This window comes from Anoplolepis gracilipes, chromosome 13, assembly GCF_047496725.1.
Source record: "Anoplolepis gracilipes chromosome 13, ASM4749672v1, whole genome shotgun sequence".
Lineage (NCBI taxonomy): Eukaryota > Metazoa > Arthropoda > Insecta > Hymenoptera > Formicidae > Anoplolepis > Anoplolepis gracilipes.
This window is the reverse complement of record NC_132982.1, coordinates 4,794,968-4,819,404: the sequence shown is the minus strand read 5'-3', so window position 1 is coordinate 4,819,404 and position 24,437 is coordinate 4,794,968. Positions and strand designations below refer to the sequence as shown.

The following is a 24,437-nucleotide window of genomic DNA, read 5'->3' as shown; positions in this document are numbered from 1 at the left end:
CCACTTGCCGAATTCTTTTGGCGGGTCGAAACACGCATGCGCACTCCGCTCTTCGCGCGCGAAATGTCAAATGCATTCGGAAATCTACTCGTTGGCTGGAGTAGCGTTTGATCGACCAATCAGTAATGTTTGCTCTTTTTGTCCCGATTGCTCGAATATCACTGCACTCAACGAATAGATTTTCGAACGCATCTGGCGCTTGCGCAAAAAGAGCGGATTTTCGAACGCAACCTACTTTTCCACACGAGGTATCGCGCGAAAGCAGTGGTTTCGGGTTCCGTCTCTTTTGTGCGTGAATAGGAGTATGAACATGAACGTAAAAGCTGTATCTGTTATTTATTAGAGTTAACAATTCATTCTTACTAATCATGGCAGAAACATTGGAGGACAAATATTCGTATTAAAGAGCAAGAAGAATTTAATGTAATGTATGTGCTTTAAAAAACGAAAAATTGATACGAAATGGATTAATTTTGACAGATCACACGAAGAACGAAAAGGGAACTTCCGGTAAACACGAAGTGATTTTTCAAGGACATCGCTTCTTGAAGAAAAATAGACGATTATCCTCAAAATACAGAAATACTACAGACAATTTGATCAAACGCAAATATTTGACTTCACTTTGATGACATTTCACGTAAGTTTCTGAGATGATGAAAAATCTCGCATACTCTTATCTAACCTAACTTGATAAAAAACGCATGTAAACATAAACCTCGTTTTACTACACTTTAAAGATATGTATACATTGAAAAAAATTCTCAAAGCATGGGTATTTCTTGGAAATTTGGATAAAGAAAAGATTTATCTTTTATAAAAAGTATAGAAATGATATTCCTATAAACCAAACTAACCTGTTATAATTTAGCATAATAAAAGAAAATGAACATATATCAAATGTAACTAAAGGTGTGGCAAAATCTTGCAAAACAATTTATACAAGACTGTACATTTTTAAGAAAGCTAACAAAACAAAAGAACCTATTTTCTAAATTATTTCAACATTGTAACATTAAACAATGTTGGAATAATTTAATTCTCTATTGTAAGACTATGTTTATGTCTTATAAATGTAACATGTATTATTCAAAAATTCTGTTAACAGAAGATTGTATATATTATTTCTATGCCTAACAAACCACAATGAATGGGAATTATTGGTTCCGATAAGGATATAATTCTTAACATTAATAAAAAGAAGATCACAGTGTTGTAACAAATGGATTAACGAAATAATATAAAGTGAAGATGTTACATTAAAATAGAAAATGCATCGATAGCATGAATAGCACATAAAACTCAACACTCAGAATAGTAACACAAAAGGCACAATCTGTCCACATTAATATCTTTTGAATTTATTTTCTTACTTACCTGCTCATCTCGAGATGGTACATTTGCAAGATACTCCCTCATCTCAGACTTTTTAGGATCTGCTATTGCCAATACTGATACGCAACCATCGACTGTTCCCAAAACAATGCTCCTGCCATCATGTGTACTATCAATAGCGCTTAACTCAGCCTGCACTCTGTAATTCGCTATTAACTCACAGTCCGAAGATCTGTAAAACAAATTGTTTACATGTTATCTATATATATTTTCAGTAACATAAAATTTTATTTTTTTAACAAACTAAATGGATATATAAATGTAATTAGTCGTCATTAAGGGTAATTTTTCAAGAACTGATCTATGATTTTATAAACTCAGTCTTATTAGTTTTTTTAATTTATAGATTTACCTGAAAACTCTGATAGTTTTTCTGCCACTGTGATAGTAAAGTACATACTCATCTGTACGATTAAACATTGATATAACAGTGAATACTCCTTCAGCTACCTTGGATATGTATGTTTTCACGTTTGTGCCTTTCTTTAATTCTATGAGTTCGAGACCACCTCTGACATAATATATTTAATCACTTAGCATAACAATATGTTTCTATCTATACACAATATCTATTTACATACCTGCTAGGAGCATACAAAGTATATTTGCCATCTTTGCTAATATTTCCACTCCATTTTGGAATCGTGCGTATGACCTTCTTTTTATTAATGTCAAGAATTACACCCTTATCGGAGCCAATAATTCCTATCCATTGTGGTTTGTTAGGCATAGGAGTAATACATACAATATCCTGTTAACAGATTTTTTTAATATTATTATATTTATATTTTTTCTTACAATATTCAAATCTTGACAAAATTGTGTTTAAATTCTCATTGTCATTATATTTCAGAGTTTACTTTTGTTATAAAAGTAATGAATGTATTATTTATTAATCGATTACCTTAAATCCAGGCAATTTTATGGGTATTTTACTAATCAATACTCCTGTTTTAGCATTATAAATTATAATGCAATCTCTATTGCCTTTATCAGCTGCTGGTACCGCCAAAAAAGCATCGTCTGATGTTATTACAACTTGTCGAAAGGGTGTACCAGTATTACTTCTCACAGGATACTCGAAAGAAAATATTGTTTTGCCATCTGATATGCATATAAAATATATTTCTTAACTTTTTTCTTAAATATTTTCGTTGTTGCAGGATCGAAAATTTTTCTTCCTACCGGGAATACTTCTCATAATAAGAGTAGCTGTAGTTCGCACATTTTCCACTCCTGTAGGATTGTTGGGCCTTGAGACGGCTAAGAATTTTGACGAAGTTTCTATCAGCGTTAACTGCTTAACATTCTTTTGCACCTCTTTAAACAACACTTGCTCCGTAATTCTGTTCCACACGAGAACGTTGCCTGATTCCGTCGACACGATATATCTGAAAACTTGGTTGTTCTTTTATGCTGTTTTTTTTTTCTTTTAATTAAACATTTGCTAATTAAATGAAATTAACTTGCCTGCTGTCCTGCGTAATACAAGCATGTGTAACAATTGCCCCTAGTGGGCTATCGGCTAGTTTTGATATTAATTTGCCTGTTTGCAGATCCCAAATACCCACGCAATCTCTAGTGACCGTAACGGCCAAGTTACCCTCTTCGGCTAAGCTGTTTTGCATATGATGAATCAATACAATTCTACAATGGTTTAATATGATACTTATCTAAGCACAGAATTACCTTATCATGTCTATCTGCAATTCATGTCTATCGATAACATGAACTTGTTCAAAAATATTGTTGATGTTCCATACTTTGACACTTCTATCAATACTCGACGTTACAACGCTGTTCCAATTTGCGATGGTCAATGCCTCTAGTTGGATGATTCTTGCAAAATGCGCGTCCAGTATCTTTACCAAATCAGACGTCTCGAGCGACCAAACGTATAGATTTTTCCTATAAAGGGTAATTTAAATCATACTCTTCCTCAAATTTTTTTTCATTTTCTAATGAAAAAAGAAAACTGTCCTCGTGAGAATGCAAGCTGATAAGAACAACGAGTTACAGTGCGCACCTTACGCCAGCAACAGCATAATTCTTGGTACCACTGACCATGACAGAATTTGAGCACATCATTCGCGTATTAATATTCCTCACTCCGTTCGGCAACATTAATACATGTGCATCGCTTTTGCTTTCCAGGAACCACACGATGAACCCGTTTCCCGTTGTCGCTAACAGCATCTCCTCCTCTCTGTCTAACTTCAGCTGCAGTATATACTCCACATCGTCGTTGTATGCCCGCGGCATATCGAAAACCTTTTCCCAATAAGACGAGGTCTCATCGCTACTATACTTCACGATTCTGTAATCGTCCTTACTCGTACATGCATATAAAGTACATTTGTCCTTGGTCATAACCATGGCACTGAAATTATTTGCTGTTATTTAGAGTCTTTTTTTCTTTCTTTGAACATGACTGCTTTTAATAGAAATTCTATTTTTCTACCTGTGAAACTCAAATGGTTCCAGTGATATCTTTTTCCTATAAGTATGCAAAAGCATACGTGTGTCGTCAAGACTTCCCGACCAGAATATGACTCTATAGTGATCCAAATTCGTATACTCCACATCTATGCAAAGAAAAGGAATGAGGAATATATATAAAAAATATGAAGAATATACAAGTATGCAAATATAAAAGTATGCATATAGAACATGAAAGATTTTTTTTACCTAAAATCGGCCATTTATTGGAATCTTCGGGATTGCTGTGAGTATTGAGCAGATTTCCTCGCAGATCAAATCTGCACCAACCAAGTTTACCATAAATAAAGGCGTATTGATTCATTAGGTGCACACCGTACACTGCATCCTCGTTTGATAAAGGATTATCAATGATAACAAATTCACTCGTCAAGGTATTTAAAACGACGGTCTACAAAAAATTGTATCTTGTGAAATATTCTTTAGTTGATTTAATATTTTCTTAATAAAAATATCGAGACATTCAACAACTTTTAAACAAATTAAAATAAAGATTTTTCACCAACTTTATAAGTTTCAGAGATAAAGATAAGAAATACGAGTCTTATTTTTTATTTAATTTTAAATCAAAACATGCAACACATTTAATTCCTCAACAATCTGATTTCTTGGAGTTAATACATTAGCTTACCTGATAGTTAGTTGTAAAAGCTGCAGCGTATCTGTTATCAGGGCTTAAGACTAATCGTTGCATTATACCTTCCACTCCGGGATTAACATCCCTCGTCATATCGCTAGTACTCAAATCCCAGGTAATAAATTTGTTGGATATCGATACTATGTAACGATAATCTGACGTTAAGCAAAATCCGAATACTGCAAATTGATGGCCTTCTAACGAATACTAGAAAGAAGCATTATAATTCACAAATATATTCTATGATTAAGTAAAACATATAGTTTTATGCATACATACATTCAAACAAATCGCTATGCAGACAAAATTTTTTGATTGAAAAAAAGCATTATTGAATAAATACAATACATAATATAATTTACTTTTAAAGGTCCACCAGGCGTATGCAAACAGTGATAGAGAGGAAGTAAAGCACAATGCTTAACACCGTCTTGATCGCATGCTCGGAGTAACATCCTTACATTTACATTTGCGCCGATCTCTGGCAACAATCGGCCAATCAATTGGGGCGCAAGCATATCTGGATGATTTCCCAGAATCGCTCCACCTAATCTCAAGGCATCAGCGACCAACATCAGTTCTCTGAAAAGATTATATAATGATATCAGAAACAAAGCAAATAATTTACAAAATACTTGAAAGAATTCAAATTTCTAAAAGATCGATATGATCCGAAAGCTAGAACATTTGAAAAGATTGAATATTTTCTCGAATCTTTTTTTACTGGCTTACTTTCTAGCTGGCTTACCTCACTAAACTTTGATCATCAATAAAATTACAAGCATCTTCGAAATCAGAAAGCACAGCTTGCAAAGGACAGGAGCTTAACTTAGCGTGCAACCATTCATAATTAAACAAGACATTCTCGAAAAGGTCCTTAAAGCGCCGTGCCCTCACCAAATGAAACGGTAACTCGCCAAACTTTAATTATGAAAGAAAAAAAAGAGATGTCTATAGCACTACTATACTTGTATTTATTATGTTTATTATTTTGTATTAATATTCTTCGAAGTACCTTTCGTAAATTGTATCTCGAGATAGTTCCTTCCTTTGAGTAAAACGCTAATGGTTGCTCTGGTACTTTTCTGTCAGCCACACCTTCTTTGTCTGTTAAATTAAATCTACAAATTATAAATTATAATTATTTTATTATTTAATGATAAAATTTTCATCACAACAGTTCATCGTATTTACCGATGTCTTTGTATCTCGGTGTACTTGAAAGGTTTTGGTTTACCGCCTCCCCAAATTCCCAAGTAATAATCCGCGATCATTGAATGAAAATACATCGCCATATTCATATTCTTAAAGTAACGTTCCTTGGCCGTATCTCTGAATTGCCTGTGATACCAATTCAAAACGCTTACACCATCCGCTTCTCTTTCGCTCAGATAATTAGGCAAATCATTTCTTATTCTGGTCCAAAGCAGAGGCGGAATACGTCTCACTGGTGGCAAGTGATATTGATAGACGTCGTCCAAGACTTTGTCATCCAAAGAGATAAGATCCTCGAGCTCGGATTCCGATAAACCTGACTTAGCGGCCGTGATATAAGCCAAAGCATGGAAGACCAGAATCTTGCCGTGTTGTTTCTCGATCCTCTCAAACAGCATCATTATGCTGTCCATCACTGTACTAGCCAAATGTGTGTCTGCTGGTTTTGTATAACTACGCCACCTGCAAATCTCCGCAAACACAAGTTTCACGAAGATCGGCAAGGAACATTTTGATATAGCGTTTGCTACTAGACGCCATTGATAATTATTTAGATCCCTCCTAGCTGTTTTCATCCACATTCTGAAAAAGTGATTATCGCAATAATAAACAAAATATTTAAAAACATAAAGAAGCAGTAGGGGAAATTAAAGATATATTTTTTTTTATTAATTTGAAGTCGATTCTACATCATTAGCAACATAATCAGCAATATTGATGAGTTTCTTCACCTTATCACATCCATAGCCAGATCTTCGCCCAAGGCAGTTACTTCGATGAAATTTTCTTCAGTATCTATCATCCTACGTAGCAGCTGATAATCTCTGGAGATCACTGGATTTGATTCTTCTGCTGCACATGATAAAATCATCTAAAACATTTATATATTTGATCACGAAACATACATATTATTCAAGAAGAACTAGAACTCTTTCGTTCATACATCTAATATCACATTGCATTGGATCCACTACCTTCAAACAGAATGGTATATTTCAAATTTCTATCACACACAGCTCATTACATAATAATTATATTCCCGTTTACCTTGCAGTTTGATGGTAATCTCGTGGGCAACCATGACAATTTATTACCCTGTACACCTGTCAATTGATCAACACTGTCCAGAAACAGCAGAATGGGCTGTTCGGTAGTAGCTAAAGTCAATAAATATTTGAAGTAAGCAGTAAGCGGTACCAAGTCGTCAGGAATCTCTTCAAACGACAATCCATAATTATAGGAGATCTGAGAAGAGTGATGGAATTGGTTTTCAGATTTGTTATTTAAAATGAAGAGGAATTTAAACAACATATAAAATACTCACTTGTTGACAGATTGAGATTAATGTGGGAGTGAGCGCGCTACTATCAGGGGTAGTACCAAGAAAACGAATTATACTGATCGGCTTTCTGCCACTGAGCCAGATGCTACTTGTCAAACCAGCACTCTTCGCCAACAAAGAAGTCTTGCCACATCCACCTTCCCCATATAATACTAATGGCTTATCACTGTTATCTAGCATGTGATTTTTTATTCTCTCTAAAGTATCTTCACGTCCGTAAAATACCTATAACAAACAGATACTGAATGATCCACGAGAGAATCAAGTATAGCAATATATAAAAACTTAAAAATTTATTTAGGAATACAACAAAAGTATCTAGATTGACAAAAGATTTTTTGCGTTAATAATTTTACTTTTATTAATAATTTTTTTAAATAATCTTATTGAAGACATTCACCATTAACTTTAAGATTATTTATTTTATCTGAGTAAAGAAAGAAGTTTTTTTACTCAGATAAAATTAATTTTTCAATTCTTTTTCCCTTTAATCTTTTTAACTTTATTTAAAATGTAATCTTTGAAAGGTGGCAAATCTTTTACATTAATCTAATATTCGACATTGTCGTAATGGTAAATTTTTTATAAACTCACCTTTACAGAGTTATTGCAAGCATGCAAATGTTGCAGAATCTCAGTTATTATTTGTCCCTGTGCAGAATTGTCTTCCTTTCTCATGGCACGGTCTACGAGCTTTACTATATTTCTGTAGAAGTGAGTTATAAAGTGTTGAAGATACTCACTATGAGTCTCAGGATCTAGACCCTCTCTTCCAATCCATTCCACCGTGTATCTACATAATGTATTTTCCATATGATTGAGATATTCGTTAACAGAATTGCTTATCTAGCACATTACCTCTGCAAATTTGAACTCTCAATTTTATTCGGTAATCGCTCGTCTCTTAGGTCAGCCAATAATTTAGAGGCTTCATTGTCCAAACTTCTATTAGCTATATCCAGGAACAGACTGGCCTTCCTCAGATTTTGAAGATTAATGTTATTTATGTATCGTACATACGCCAGGCAATGATTTTTCGTGTTTTTAACATTTAACACACCATTAATTACTTCTCGTTCGGTCACTGTTCCAAAATTAAATTTTTGATGACTCCATTTTTTCATTACAAAAAATATCTCAGCCTTAATGTCAATATAATGTCAATATCTTAATAATAATTTTATTGTTAAATAAAACTAATTTTCATGTCATCTTTGAAATGTAATATGTTTCAAAAATTGTGCTCAAAATTGTTTCTATGAATGCAAAATTACTATATTTTGTTTTTATTAATTTGTCGATTTGACAATTAATACTAAGGCCAGTTATTTTTTTCTCATATGTTAATTTGTATATATTAGATCTATCTTACACACCAGACATGAAATAATTGTGCATCGTATCCTTATCAAACTTTCCATTATTATATAAGGATTGTGCGCCTTTTCTAAACAATTTTTGCATTTTGCACATGGTGTCCCACCAGATCGCTTGATCCTCTTGTTGCAGCTTAGGTATTCTCTTGAAGATGCACAAAAAAGTATATAAATGTGGAAAAGATATAATTACATAATAATAATTAATCTATCTATAATAATAAATCTGATACATGTTAGGTGATACATATTAAATATAGTTGAAGTTTAGTTGTTTACTTTATTGTTAAAATTTTTTAGGATAGATGAAATCGGTTGTAATATGCTCGTAGGTGGCACAGCATTGCTATCCTTCTTGTACCACTTGTCCAGAACAGTAACATCCATCCCTTGGCTATCCAATTCTGTTCTTAACATTTCTAATTCCGAACTAAGAACATAAGTCGGTATAGGACGGTATCCATATTTTTGTCCAAGAAATACCTATGTACAAAGATATATATATATATATATATATATATATATATATATATATATATTGTATTCATTATTTATAAGAATTAAGAATTTTAATTTTAAATCTATTGTCCAATTTTGTTGTAATTTTGAAATTATACAGCATTATGAAGTTTATTCTATGTTTGTCGGGATATATTGAACATTTTTGAAACTTTTAAAAAATAGTTTAGACAATAAAAGATGAAATAACTTAGAGCACTATTATATACTATATATATATTTACTTACAACGAAATTAGGTCCCATAGACAATCTCTGACAATTTTCTATTTCTCTCATACACAGTTCTGTAGTCATGTGATCGTCCGTGGCTTCATCACGTACACCCCACCTCATATCAACAACCTGTGGAAGAAAGTTTAATCATCATGTAAGATAAATTTTGATTTCTTTATTTCAATAATAATGTGATATATTAATAGTGAACTATATGAGAACAATTATTTATTACAATTGATTAAACAAAATACAACATGCAATAACACTTCTGCAAATGCTATTATTATCAATTAGTTAAATATAATAAATTGTATAATGTATCTAAATATAATTATTAGATTTTAGCCGTGTTTTTATCAAAGATCAACATCAAAAGATTAAATTATATATGTAACTGGTACCCCTTGATACCGTGAAAATCAATTTTTCTGTTAGGACATATGACTCATGTTTTATTATATATATATATATATATATATATATATATATATACATAATATATGTTTTATTATGTATATACATCAGTCTGTTAAACATTTTATATATGTGCTATATCATACGAACTTTTTTCTCGTGTAAAATCTTACTTGAAACTCTAAACCGTGCTTTTCTCTGCAGTAGTCCTTGATTTTAGGATAACATTGAGCCATCAAAGTATTTCTTTCCATTGTTGTATCTGAAATATATATGTATATATTGTTATTTTACTTCGTGATTTAATAACGCCTATTATGTCTTTTTTTGTATTTTTGATATTAAATTATATTTTTTATTATTTTTATTTTTTACTGGTTCTTATTGCAGTTATTAATAACTTACCAGTAAAGGTCGAACTTGTGAATATTCGCACAATTTTTGAACTGACAGGTGGTAAGGACTTTAAAGATCCCGAGAAGATTGAATCAATTGTAGTTTCATCCATTTTTTGTCTCTTGATACAGCTTTTTTATTGTTAATTCTGGATTTAAAATTTAAAGCAGTCGAGATCTCGCACTTTATCGTTTGCAACAATATCAATAAATTGAGACTAGAACGTTGCCAATGTCTTATACATCTATAATAAGAATATAGTATCTTGAGCTATACACAAACAGTTAATATATATACATAATACACTTCTGTTCAAATGTTTTATTTTCTTTTGCATTAATTATATATCTATCATAGTCTACACAATATTATTATATAACAGTATTGTTATATATCAACTTGCAAAAGATATTTTCTTTTTGAAATTATATGTAATATGCAAGAAAAATGATGGCACATTGAGCAAAGTGGTTGCTAAGGCTTTGTTTACACACTATACAAAGAGTCATTGATTTTAAAACATATATATATTTTTTTAAGATAATTTAATATTTGTGTCAAATAAATATATAATATGCTGTATTAGATAAATTACTCAATACGTTTGATGAAAGATTATTAATATATTTGTATGTAAGATGTGTATTATTTATAATTTTTCTTTCTGTCTTAATTCAAGAATTGAAATAATATAGAAACAAACACTCTAGCTGTAGCAATTTATATATTAACTTATATTTTAACACATTTCTGCATGCATTTTATATTTTATTTCTATACAGATTTCTTATATAATGGATTGTTTACAGTGCTTACCAAGGATCTATCATAACATTCAAAATGGCATCTGATCCAGTGACACAAATGAACAAGTATCGTTCATATGTGACTATGCTGGCTGATCCAGTTTCAAAAGACGAACTAAAACTGAAAGCAGCCCAAGAATTATCAGAAAATTTTGAGGTACAGGAACAAATTGTCTCATTAAAAATATTTTTATCCAGGCACAATAATAAATTTTTAATGAATTTCTGTTGAAAAAAATACATATTTAAAAATTAATTTATGCAGATCATTATGTGTTCGTCACAATATCCAGCATTTCTCGACCATATGATGAAAATCTTTCTCAAGATATTGCAAGAAGGAGAACCACATTTCATATCAGAATACAATATTCAACAAGTCAGGAAGTTGATTTTGGAAATGATACACAGATTACCGAGCAATGATTACTTGCGTCCGTATGTCAGGCAAATCTTGACTCTCATGTCCAAATTGTTAGAAACAGATAATGAAGAAAATGTTTTAGTATGTTTACGTATTATTACTGAACTTCATAAACAATATAAGCCAACATTTAATCCAGAAGTGAGTAATATCTTCTCTCATTTTTTATAATTCGTATTTCTAAATAATAATTTCACCGTTTCTTTTTTTTCTATTGTTTTTAGATACAATATTTTCTACAGTTTGTTAAGTCTGTATACAGTGAATTACCAAAGAATTTGTCAAAAATATTTGAACCACGTCCTCCTCTGCGAGTGAAAGATTTGTCAGAGATTAATATAGAAGCCCTTTTAAAAGAAACTTTCACAATTACAGCGATACAAAGCGAAAAGAAAGCAGCTGATGGTACTGTTGTAACAGTAAGTATATTTCATTTTATTTAATCTCATTTAGATAGAAAGAATATAATTAGGTAATATATGTATATTTATAAATGAAAAAAGAAACAAAAGTAAATTAAGATATATTTTACTATTTTCAGTATAATTTGATTCCAAAAGCAGTTTTATCTCTGAAAGTGCTTCAAGAATTGCCAATAATTGTGGTGCTAATGAATCAATTATATAAACAGAACGTACATCAAGACGTATCGGATTTTATTCCAATCGTGATAACAACTATATCACTTCAGCCAAGTCCTCAACATCGAGCATCTCCCGGATTCAACAAGGAGGTGTTCGTCGATTTTATGGGCGCTCAAGTTAGAACACTATCGTTCCTTGCGTATGTCATAAGAGTATATCAGGATGTGATATCGCAAAATAGTTCGATGTTAGTCAAAGGTATTATCGGTTTATTTACTCTCTGTCCCATGGAAGTAGCGCACCTGCGAAAGGAACTAGTGATTGCATCTCGCCATATACTCGCAACGGATTTACGAAATCAATTTATTCCACACATGGAAATCTTCTTTAACGAGGATATTTTCATCAGTCATGGTTGGACTGCTCATGAAGCTCTTAGACCACTAGCTTATTCTACACTAGCCGATTTAGTTCATCATGTCAGATTACAATTACCTCTCAGCGATGTCTCAAGAGCAGTGCATCTGTATGGCAAGAATCTTCTCGATCAAACCCTACCTACGGCTGTTCAGAGAGTTTCGTGTAAGTTGTTAATGAATTTGGTAGATACGGTCAGACAGAGATCAGATGCTGAAAACAGTACTCAAGGACGAGAATTGTTAATGCGTATACTATTGGTGTTTGTTTTAAAGTTTAAGACCATTGCCAAAATATATATTCCAATTTTACGAAACAAAGCGAAACAGCTGCGGCCTACTCCAGTGGATAATACAGCTGAGGATGCAGCAAAACCATGTATTGATGTGAATGAGGAGAAAGAACCACCAAAATCAAAATTTGGTTTTCCGACTTCACAGGCAATGAGTTACAATGTAGCAGACTATAGAGATCTCGTAAGAAGTCTTGTGCATGGTGCTAAAGCCATAACGTTTAACTGCATCAATAAAACGAGTGACGTAACGCAATCTAATCAATTTCAACCGAAGGAGACTCTAATTTACATACAGCTCGTTAAATGGGCATTACCAGCTTTAGATATTTACACGATTGGTCCACCCGTGATTGGTCCTCCAGTACAACCAGGTAGACCGGGACAATCACAAATACGAACAAGAGAGGAAAAAGAAGTGTTGGAGCTTTTCGGTAATGTGTTCACGCAAATGAGCCCTCAAACTTTTCAAGAGATATTTTCCATGACTATAGACTATATGGTCGAAAGGATTTTCAAAAATTGTGCTTTGCAAATAATCGGAAGTGCCTTTTTATCCAGCCATACGATTTCATCGACCTTTGCTACAATATTGGTAGAATATTTGTTAGAGCGAATGAGCGATATGGGTTCCAACGTGGAACGCAGTAATTTGTACTTAAGATTGTTTAAACTTGTTTTTGGCAGCGTTTCGCTCTTTCCAGCCGAAAACGAACATATGCTACGACCACATTTGAATTTAATTGTTAATCGCGCTATGGAGCTTGCTATGTCGGCGAAGGAACCATACAACTACTTTTTATTATTGCGTGCATTGTTCAGATCCATTGGTGGCGGTTCACACGATCTATTATATCAAGAATTTTTACCTTTATTGCCAAACATGTTGGAGGGATTAAACAGACTGCAATCTGGTCTACACCGACAGCATATGAAAGATCTCTTTGTTGAATTGTGTTTAACCGTACCAGTGCGTCTCAGTTCGCTTCTACCGTATCTTCCAATGTTAATGGATCCTCTAGTTTCCGCTCTTAATGGAAGTTACTGTTTAGTAAGTCAAGGTCTTCGTACTCTTGAACTGTGCGTCGACAACTTACAACCAGACTTCTTATATGAGCACATACAACCGATTCGTGCAGAACTGATGCAAGCTTTGTGGAGAACGTTACAAAATTCTACCGATCAAGCTCACGTAGCTTTCCGAGTTCTTGGAAAATTTGGTGGTGGAAATCGGAGAATGATGATCGAGCCTCAAAAACTGGAATATAATGATCGCGAAACTAGTTCACCTAATGTGATAGTTTACTTCGAGGGAGCTTCCCAGCCGATCGATTTCCCAATGGAAAAGGTGATCGAAGCTGCATTCAATGCATTGAAATCTAATACAGATCTGTTTTACCGAAAACAATGTTGGGAAGTCATATACTGCTATTTAACAGCATCCTTGAGATTGGACGATACTGCTTATCTATGGCACAAATTATTTATGCACCCGAGTTTTAAAGAAGGCGAAATACCTCATCAACACGAGCCTCATTACAAGTGCCCTGATACCGTAGCGCGAAATGTTCAACAGACCGCGTTAACCGGTATGTTTCTCGCTGCGGAGATCAAAGATTTGCGACCATCGGTGCTCAGTACTGTCGTTGCTGTCGTGAGACATTACACGATGATTGCCATAGCGCAACAGGCAGGTCTTTTCAGCTGGACGGAACGAGAAGTTCGCAAAGACACGCAAGGACAGGACCCACTTGTGCTGATCGACGCCCTCGCCGTTATAATGGCTCATGATGAGAAGGAACTATATAAAGCAGGATACCTGACGCTTGTATTAATATTAGAAACGGCGACGAATATTCTAGGTTCTAAGGAACGAGCTTGCCAATTGCCCTTCATGGAATATCTGGCGGAGAGGATGTGTTCGTTATGCTACGAACGCGCCTGGTATGCCAAATTGGGCGGTTGCATAGCGATTAAGTTTCTGTTTGAGCGAATGGCCACTAAATGGATTCTTAACCATTTGTTTGTATTTCTCAAGGCACTCGTATTTGTGATGATGGATCTAACCGATGAAGTATCCAATGGTGCTATTGATATGGCGAAGGAAAATCTGGAAAAGATGTTACGAGTCTGTGTTAATCCTGGTATTCAAGAAAATAACCCAGAATTGATAGAAGCACAAAATAAAAGCTTATACGAGGTCACCCGCGAACTAGTTAAACAGGTGACGTCGCCGCATACGATTGTCCGAGAGCAAGCCATGGCCTCGTTGCGCCAGCTAGCCGAGATACAAAACAAATCAGTAACAGAGGTGATGGAGCCGCACAAAGAAGTTTTAGCAGATATGATGCCGCCCAAGAAACATCTCTTAAAACATCAACCTGCTAATGCACAGATTGGCTTAATGGATGGTAATACATTTTGCACCACCTTGAATCCACGTCTCTTCACCATCGATTTAAGCATACCTGAACACGAGGTCTTCTTCAATGAGCTATTAAGTCTCTGCGAATCGGACGAAGCCAATTTCAGTAAACTAGCTTGTTACAAATCAATTTCAAATCTGATGCCTTTGCGAAAATCTGCATTACGAGCGCTCGCAGCCTGCCATTACATCGTTAGCTGTAGGGAGAGAATATTTTCTGTTCTTTACAAAACTCTAGAAAAATCCAACGCCGAACTGCAAGAAGCGGCGTACGAGTGTATGAAAATGTTTATTGCCGGTTTTCAAATCGACATGGATTCAGTTCACACGATAATGCGTCCAATGCTATTGACATTGGGTGATCACAGGAATCTCAGCTTGAACTGCGTTAGAAGGTTATTATATTTAACACAACTTTTTCCGAGCACCTTTAGCGTAACTTTATGCGAACAACTACTAGCACATTTGAGGAAACTACTAGAAAATTTGATTCAATCCCATAAGGGTATATCAAAGTCTGGCGAGAACGAGCAAAAAATTACTACGATTATAGGAATATTTCACGAGGTCCCAACAGCGTCTCCCAAGTTTATTGACATTCTTTGCAAACTTGTGCTGCAAACTGAAAAATCACTACAAGTCGAGGTATCCAGTCCTTTCAGAGTACCTTTGATGAAATTTCTCTTACGTTATCCAACAGAGACGCTGAATTTATTCTTACATGATAACAATATCAAGGATCAACAGTGGAGCAGATATCTGGAATATCTTATTAGACACAAGGACGCTAAACCATTCCGAGATATTTTGCACAATAGTACGACTCGACTCGTCACGATGTTGCTCGCGCACTCACAAACGAATTCTAATTTGACTCATATGGAGAAAAGCGAACTGCAATATCGAGCAATTAAGATCATCAGTATACTTATCAAGTTTGATGAACAGTGGCTATCTACACAGAATCAATTAGTGGCAGCATTAAAACAGATCTGGTGTAACGATAACTATCAAGCATTACACAAGAAGGTCGAAAGCGTCGAATATTGTCACTGGAAAGAACCGAAACATATCGTCAAGATTCTATTGCATTATTTCCGTCATCAACCAAATGATGTTGATTTACTATTTCAATTGCTACGGGCCACGTGTGATCGTTTTGTGCCTGATTTTCAATTTCTCAGAGATTTCTTGGAAAACACGGTAGCGCAGGAATATACAGTCGAATGGAAACGGACCGCTTTCTTCCGCTTTGTCGAACATTTTCCTACGAACAACATGTCGCAAGAATTGAAAGCTAACGTTTTGCAATTGATCATTATTCCATGTTTTGCGGTAAGTTTTGAGAGGGGCGAGGGCACTAAACTAGTCGGAGGTGCGCCTATGCCTTATCAAGATAATCCGGAAAACGTTGTGTCGGTATTTATCAGCAAGATCATCGATCCAGATAATCCATTCGGCTCTGCCGATTGTGTCCGCATTTCTCTATTACAATTCTCCTGTCTTCTAGTAGAGCAAGCGTCACAACATATTCATGATGTTACTAATAAAAGGCAAGGAAATAAATTACGTCGCTTGATGACGTTTGCTTGGCCATGTTTATTGGGTAAAAATTGTGTAGATCCGACAACTAGATATCATGGTCATCTTCTTCTCAGTCACATAATAGCAAAGTTTGCTATTCATAAACGTATAGTCTTGCAAGTATTTCATAGTTTATTGAAAGCACATGCCGTTGATGCACGTAACGTTGTACGACAGGCGCTAGAAATATTAACACCTGCGATGCCTGTACGAATGGAGGATGGTAATACTATGCTTACCCATTGGACGAAAAAGATCATTGTAGAAGAGGGTCACTCTATGCAACAATTATTCCATATTTTGCAATTAGTGGTAAGACATTACAAAGTTTATTATCCAGTCCGACATCACTTGGTTCAACATATAGTAAATTCTATTCAACGTATGGGATTCAGTCCCACTGCCACAATCGAGCACAGGCGGCTAGCCGTCGAACTTGCAGAGGTTATTATAAAGTGGGAGTTGTATAGAATCAAGGAGGAAGCTGAAGCAGCAGACTCAAGCAGCAACAAAATGATCGTACAAACAACGGGCTCAAACAAGCGTTCCATCATCGACGATCCGTCAGGAAAACGTATAAGTTCTCAGACAACATCGTCCGGCAACAGTCCTGTGCCTCTCATTTTACCCAGAATGGAGCCGGGATCCGCAAAACCTATCGAGAGAACTCATGCTGACGCGGTTTTAAATTTTTTGCTTCGATTAGCATGTCAAGTAAATGATGTGACGACGATCCATGGCAATCCAGGCGAGCAACTGTTCAGACGCTGCGTTTCTTTGTTAAAAATGGCTCTAAAACCTGATGTATGGGTCGCCGAACAATGCGATCTCAAATTAGCTTGGCTCGACAAGGTTCTTACTAGCGTGGATAGTGCTCAACCCAACTATGGTAACATCAGCACGGCGCTAGAAGTACTAACGTTTTTGCTAGGCGTGATGAAGCGCGAGCAGATACTTGCAAGCTTTAAACCATTGCAGCGTGGGATAGGCGCCTGTATTGCCAGCAGTAACACTAAAATTATACGTTTAGTGCATGGTTTACTTTCACGATTGATGACGATTTTTCCGGCTGAACCGACTTCTTCGAACGTAGCATCTAAATACGAAGAGTTGGACACACTGTATTCGACTGTAGGTAGATTTATAGCGGAAGGACTGGCCACATATGAGAAGACCACGACAGCCGTGCCTAGCTCATTGTTTGGCACGCTTATGATGCTTAAAGCTGCCTGCACGAATAATTCGAATTACATTGATCGATTGATAACACCGTTTATGAGAGTATTGCACAGAATGGCCAAGGAGCACTTACATTCAGGACAAAATGAAACTAATCCCGTAACCAGCGAATTGTTGATTCTCAGTCTTGATTTAGTGAAAAATCGTGTAGTAGTAATGGGCGTCGATATGCGTAAGTCGTTCATAGGCACAATCTTAGTCGGTTTGATTGAAAAAACACAAGACGCTAAAGTAATGAAAGCCATTACGAAGATATTAGAAGAATGGATGAAAAATAAAACTACCATCGCGATCAATCAAGCACCCAGTTTACGCGAAAAATCTATATTATTGGTAAAAATGATGCAATATGTTGAGAAACGGTTTCCAGAAGATTTGGAATTAAATAAGCAGTTCTTAGAGCTGATCAATTATGTTTATCGCGATGAGAGCCTGAAATCAACGGAATTAACGTCAAAATTGGAACAAGCCTTTCTAGCTGGTCTGCGCTGTGGACAACCTCAAGTAAGGGCAAAGTTCTTCGAAGTATTTGACGGATCGATGAAAAGACTTTTGCCTGATCGTCTCTTATACATTATCGTCAGTCAGAACTGGGAGAATATAGGACCCCATTATTGGATCAAGCAATGCATCGAACTGCTACTGGCCACTGTCAATTCAAAGACTCGTGTACAAATGACCAATGAGGACCTTTTGCTGCCCAGCATCACGTCTATTATGCACGGAGGGATGGAAAAAGACAGTGAAGAGCAGACACTCTTTGTCCGTCATCTCAAACATGTTGGCGAAGAATCGCAAGATACGGAAATGACTGATAAAGACACGAAGGAAACGTTCGATATGGATGTCTGGATGTCTAATCTGTCTGTATCAGAATCGAATTCGACAGCTGTGACCGGTGTCTCTGCCACTGAAGAGATTACCGAAAAGGTCGACCTTTTGGAAATGATAAATAAACAGGTACATTTTATGGAGAATGCAAAGAAGATCAAAACGGAGCAGTTGCTGCTGGCAACCGCACAGCTATGCCATATGGACACAAGTCTGGCCGAACGCGTCTGGTTAGACATGTTTCCACGAATATGGAGTATTCTTGACGAAGTTTACCTCAGATCCATAATGGCGGAGATACCACCGTTTGTTGCCAGCGGGGCGCACGTTATCCAGAAGGACTGCCATCCAAGTGCGCTCGGTACCTTCTTAGAGGCACTGGCGCATTGCGATCCACCGGTGGCTATAGCGCCACCGGTAATGAAATATCTAGGAAAGTCGCACAATGTCTGGCATCGGATAACGTTGAGTCTGGAACAAATGGCCGCCGAAATGGCAACAGATATTAATTTAATAGGTAATCAAATTGCGAAAATCAAATGCGAGCCCGATTTGTGTCGCGTTCCCGACGAGGTCGAACAAGCTGAATATCTGGGTCCTTATTATGAAGTAGTGGATATGCTTTCGGCAATGTATTCATTACTCTGTGAGGAAGATATGTGGTCGGGTCTTTGGCAAAAGAGACCCGCGCACTATAAAGAAACCCTGCACGCAATTGCTCTGGAACAACAAGGATTCTTTGAACAGGCCCAAGGAGCATACGAGGTATGCCTCAGCAAATATCGGCAGGACTTTGCGACAAGTTCTGCGCCTAATCTTCTCAATCAGGAAGTACTTCTCTGGGAGCGTCATTGGGAGCGCACGGCGAAAGAGTTGAATCAATGGGAAATTCTGTTGGAATTAGGAAGCCATAATAACTATAAAAATCCCTTCCTCGTTCTAGAAAGCGCATGGCGTATTCCCAATTGGTCGGTGATGAAGGATATTCTCACGCAAGTGGAACATAATTGCCCGAGAGAAATGGCCTGGAAGGTATAAACCCATGTAACAATCTTTCTACTTATTAAAAAAAATATAAATATTTTACTTCTTTTCACTGATTCTTATATTAAAATTAGTAGCTCTGTGTAAAGAGTACGCTTTTTTATACTTATAAATATATTTTTTAACATTAAAAGAAGATGCTTCAACAAACTTGGTATATTAATTTTATTATATTTTTGTAGATTAATTTGTATCGCGGATTCTTAACCTTATGCAACAGCGAGGAGCAACATCTTAGCACTGTGGAGCGTTACGTCGAACTTGCGTCGGGTTTGTGTATGCGTGAATGGCGTCGACTTCCTCACATTGTAAGCCACGTCCATCAACCACTGCTTCAGGCAGCTCAGCAGATAATGGAACTCCAGGAAGCGATGCAAATCCATCAGGGACTTTTACACGGCAGGAGTACTTCGCTACATGATATGAAGGCCATCGTAAAAACTTGGCGTAACCGATTACCCGTAATTGCTGATGATCTCAGTCACTGGTCGGATATATTCACATGGCGACAACATCATTACACCTTTATTTCCAATCACTACGATTCTCAACAAGATCAGTCAGCCAATCACTCGTTACTCGGAGTACACGCATCTATGCAGGCTATTATTCATTTTGGAAAAATTGCGAGAAAGCAAAATCTCTGCGGTGTATGTTTGGACTCGTTGGCCAAGATCTATTCGATTCCTACAAGCGTACCTATGATAGATTGTTTCCAAAAGATCAGACAACAGGTGAAATGTTATCTACAAATGGCCACTATGGGCGGACAGACTGAATTGCAAGAAGGTTTGGATATGCTCGAATCGACGAATATGAGCTATTTTACTAAGGAGATGATCGCAGAATTTTATGCATGGAAAGGTTTATTGCAGTCGCAACTTGGCCGCTCAGACGACGCCAATAAAAGTTTCTCCGCTGCAGTTCAATTGCATGACACTCTTGTCAAAGCTTGGTCTTTGTGGGGCGATTATCTTGAAAATATTTTTATACACGACGCACGTCAAATCAACATCGGCATAAGTGCTCTGGTATGTTACCTGCATGCATGCCGCCATCAGAATGAATCTAAATCCAGAAAATATATTGCTAAAATTCTTTGGCTACTTACGTATGATGACGACAAGTCATCTCTAATGAAAACCGTGGATAAATATGCTGTTGGAGTACCGGCGATACAGTGGTTACCCTGGGTACCACAACTGCTGATGTATTTGGTGCGCCATGAGAATAATATAATCCTGAATTTGCTAAGTCAAGTGGGTCGCATGTTTCCGCAGGCGGTCTACTTTTCTATACGCACTCTTTACTTAACATTGAAGATAGAACAAAGGGAAAAATATAAAAGCGGCGAACTGGCACCGGAAAAGAGTCAAGACGGCGTAGAAGATCGAGGTCTCGCTGGAACGGGAAATGTACCACCGCAACAGGGAGGGGTACCAGAAACGAGTCATACAATACCTATGGCACTCCGAGCCACTCCGCCCATGTGGAGATGCTCGAAGATTATGCACTTACAGAGAGACATACACCCGACTGTCTTGTCCAGCTTAGAGGGTATAGTTGATCAGGTTGGTTTTTTAAATAAATTATTAAAAAATTCAATAAAAATACATAAGGAATATTTATATATACTTATTTGTATATATGAATAAAATACATATAGAAAAAGATTATTTAGTAAAAATATACAAAAAAAATAGTTTATTGATAATAGAGATTTTTATTTTATTGATTTAATATTTTTTTAGTTACTTTATGTGAATTTTCTCTTAATTTAATTCACTCAAAATTTATTCATGCATTTTAGAAATTTATATATATATTACATCCATTTTAATAATTTAATTATGAAAAAATTAAAAATTTTTTACTATTGTATATATATATAGTAAAACAAAATTGGTATAATTTGTGTTGTTACTAAAATATTTTTTTAATTTTCTCATACAAAAAATATAATTTATATTTTAGATGGTATGGTTCCGTGAGACATGGTATGAAGAAGTTTTAAGGCAATTGAGGCAAGGTCTCGCGAAATGTTACGCCATAGCATTTGAGAACCGTGGAGCTGTTAGTGAAGCGACAATAACTCCGCATACTCTCAACTTTGTAAAGAAACTTGTATCAATTTTTGGTATTGAAATTGGTAAATTTACATTTGTTTTCTTTATCAACTATAAAACAAAGATTGGAGAAAAGAACTTTTCTAAAGAGTGCATTTTGGAATTTGCAGAAAACATCTCGTCTTCCCAAAATATGAGCAACTCATTTAGCTCGGCAGGATCTGAATCTTTGGCACGCAGAGCCGAAGCCACTGTACAAGATCCTGTTTTTCACAAGATGAAAGAGCAGTTCACAAGCGATTTTGACTTTACAATGCCTGGGGCCGGTTTACTACATAATCTTATCAGTAAATTGAAGAAGTGGATAAAGATTCTCGAGGAAAAGACGAAACAATTGCCAAAGTAATATTTACACATTTTAATTATCTTTTAATATGCGTATTGAAGTAACAATTTCGGAGAATAAATTGTATATTTTTCCACAGATCTTTCTTAATCGAGGAAAAATGCCGTTTCTTAAGTAACTTTAGTTTGAAAACTGCAGAAGTTGAATTGCCCGGGGAATTTCTGATACCTAGGGTAAGAAATATAGTCAAATTCTACTAAACTCCTTTATTCTCAATTGGCGCACAATAGATATGATTTTGCATAAACAAACCTTATTCTATATACGCCATAAGAATATGAATTGAGACCAAAGGAAATTTTAAAAATAGAAAATCTGTTTAATTTTGAAATTAAAAAAAAATTAATATATATTTGCAATTTTTATATTCATATTTTTATTCAAACATATGATAAATTTTCGAGAATAAACTGAAAAATTCTTTGTTAATCTTTCTTATAAAATTTCTTTCTTTCAGCATTCACATTATTCTGTAAAGATAGCCAGATTCATGCCACGCGTCGAGGTCGTTCAACGACACAATACAGCCGCCAGGAGATTACGTATTCGCGGCCACAACGGTCGCCTTTATCCTTATCTAGTAGTGAACGATGCTGGTCTAGGAGACGCCAGACGCGAAGAACGCCTGTTACAACTGCTGCGAATGTTAAATCATTATTTGACTAAACAGAAAGAAACATCACGAAGATTCTTACACTTTACAGTGCCACGGCTTGTTGCCGTTTCGCCTCAAATGAGACTCGTTGAAGATAATCCGGCAGCCATTTCTCTCTTGGACATTTATAAGCAAAGTTGCGCCAAACTGGGAATGGAACACGATGCACCCATCACTAGATATTACGAGAAATTAGCCGCCGTACAAGCACGAGGCACGCAAGCTAGTCATCAAGTGCTACGAGATATTTTGAAAGAAGTGCAATCCTTAATGGTTGCGAAAACTATGCTCAAGGATTGGGCCATAAAGACATTCCCCGGCGCTACCGATTACTGGACATTCAGAAAAATGGTAAGTATTTTCACAAGTCCATTTTTGATTAAATTTAAATTGATTTTGTATTGCATAAAGAGATACGCACATTTTTTAAAATAAATATAGAAATAAACTATATAAATTGTTTAAGCTATTATGCTTTCTGTATTATAATTGCATCATAATTTATAAATACAAGAATTTAAAACTTTTTAAGTTAATAGATTGTTTTCTAGACACACGTATAATTCAATTATTTGTTTTATTCATTTATATATCTAATTTATGTGTCGCTGCGCAGGTTTTTTATATCATATAAAAGTTGTACAGTGATATATAACATATACGTTAAATGTTATAGAATTTCTCTGAAACACAAAGAATATGTCAAAAGATTTTAGCTACTGTAAAATTATAACTACTGCACATATTATTGTTTATCTTTTTTCAGTTTACGCTGCAGCTATCTCTGACTTGTTTTGCCGAGTACGTGCTTCATTTAACGCGACTTAATCCTGACATGATGTATGTGCATCAGGATTCCGGTCTGATTAATATTGCATATTTTAAATTTGATATTGATGACACTTCCGGAGAGTTAGATGCGAATAGACCGGTACCTTTCCGGCTGACACCCAATATCCTGGAGTTTCTTACGACTACAGGTATGGTCATATACAATCAATTTTTCTCTCACTCGATGAGATACATCTAGATACAAATACTGTCTTTTATATATTTATATTTGTATATTTAGATACATTTCCATTTATAAACTTCTACTTATATTTATAAAACGAGTACTTTTACTGCTTTTGTAAATTTAATAATATGAAAGCAATTGCCAAGTCTTGTGAGATTCGGATATGCTTCAGTTCACAATTAATCGTTTGCACAGGAATTTGTGGACCATTAACCGCTAGCGCGATCGCCACAGCGCGTTGTTTGGTTCAGCCCACGTTCCAATTGCAAGCAATCCTTCGCGCGATTCTGCGAGATGAGGTGATCGCGGATCATAAGCAGCAGGAGGACGCCGAAGGTGCGTCACAAGCGCCGACCGATTTGAAGGGCGAGCTCCTGATAACGATGGTGACCCGTGCGGTTACCGCGATTGTCACAAGACTGAATTCTTTAGCAAATTTCGATGGTATCGACAGTAAGGTCAGCACCTTGGTTGCCGCGGCCAATAGTCACGATAATCTCTGCAGAATGGATCCCTCGTGGCATCCATGGTTGTAAAATCGAATACGGCCTTACATAAAAATTCGTAAATGAGAATAATGGAATGAAAAGAAACAATTGTCACTTCTTTTATAATCTTCTCTCGGTCGGTAGAC

General features: G+C 35.7%; 2 protein-coding genes across 6 annotated transcripts in view; one reads left to right on the top strand and one right to left on the bottom strand.

Moving 5' to 3' along the window:
• Positions 1–10,359, bottom strand: part of LOC140672654 (NACHT and WD repeat domain-containing protein 2) — a 28,399-nt gene extending 18,040 nt beyond the window's left edge. Inside the window, exons 1-25 of the mRNA XM_072904977.1 lie at positions 10,022–10,359; positions 9,790–9,878; positions 9,212–9,328; positions 8,744–8,947; positions 8,465–8,609; positions 7,947–8,172; positions 7,683–7,881; positions 7,071–7,313; positions 6,794–6,991; positions 6,478–6,617; positions 5,726–6,328; positions 5,547–5,652; positions 5,280–5,452; positions 4,894–5,113; positions 4,526–4,738; positions 4,084–4,285; positions 3,857–3,980; positions 3,422–3,775; positions 3,085–3,303; positions 2,866–3,012; positions 2,581–2,786; positions 2,300–2,499; positions 1,977–2,146; positions 1,748–1,906; positions 1,378–1,567 (exon numbers count right to left, since the gene is read on the bottom strand). Of these exons, the coding sequence (XP_072761078.1) occupies positions 1,378–1,567; positions 1,748–1,906; positions 1,977–2,146; positions 2,300–2,499; positions 2,581–2,786; positions 2,866–3,012; positions 3,085–3,303; positions 3,422–3,775; positions 3,857–3,980; positions 4,084–4,285; positions 4,526–4,738; positions 4,894–5,113; positions 5,280–5,452; positions 5,547–5,652; positions 5,726–6,328; positions 6,478–6,617; positions 6,794–6,991; positions 7,071–7,313; positions 7,683–7,881; positions 7,947–8,172; positions 8,465–8,609; positions 8,744–8,947; positions 9,212–9,328; positions 9,790–9,878; positions 10,022–10,124 (4,950 nt within the window). The 5' untranslated portion in view covers positions 10,125–10,359. The remainder of the gene's footprint in view (positions 1–1,377; positions 1,568–1,747; positions 1,907–1,976; positions 2,147–2,299; positions 2,500–2,580; positions 2,787–2,865; positions 3,013–3,084; positions 3,304–3,421; positions 3,776–3,856; positions 3,981–4,083; positions 4,286–4,525; positions 4,739–4,893; positions 5,114–5,279; positions 5,453–5,546; positions 5,653–5,725; positions 6,329–6,477; positions 6,618–6,793; positions 6,992–7,070; positions 7,314–7,682; positions 7,882–7,946; positions 8,173–8,464; positions 8,610–8,743; positions 8,948–9,211; positions 9,329–9,789; positions 9,879–10,021) is intronic.
• Nipped-a (Transcription-associated protein Nipped-A) lies at positions 228–24,399 on the top strand. 5 transcript variants are annotated; one of them, XM_072904966.1, is made up of 13 exons: positions 228–423; positions 481–640; positions 9,269–9,353; positions 10,822–10,975; positions 11,084–11,383; positions 11,467–11,661; positions 11,784–19,646; positions 19,841–21,229; positions 21,633–22,126; positions 22,210–22,303; positions 22,588–23,136; positions 23,552–23,765; positions 23,999–24,399. In XM_072904966.1, exons 4-13 carry the CDS (start codon positions 10,853–10,855, stop codon positions 24,337–24,339), a joined length of 11,562 nt encoding a protein of 3,853 aa, XP_072761067.1. In that variant the 5' UTR covers positions 228–423; positions 481–640; positions 9,269–9,353; positions 10,822–10,852; the 3' UTR covers positions 24,340–24,399. The 5 variants fall into 5 exon arrangements, with proteins under 5 accessions (XP_072761067.1, XP_072761071.1, XP_072761068.1 ...); XM_072904970.1 differs by having other exon boundaries at positions 228–640; positions 21,633–21,807; positions 21,895–22,126; XM_072904967.1 differs by having other exon boundaries at positions 257–316.
• The last annotated feature ends 38 nt before the right edge of the window (positions 24,400–24,437 follow it).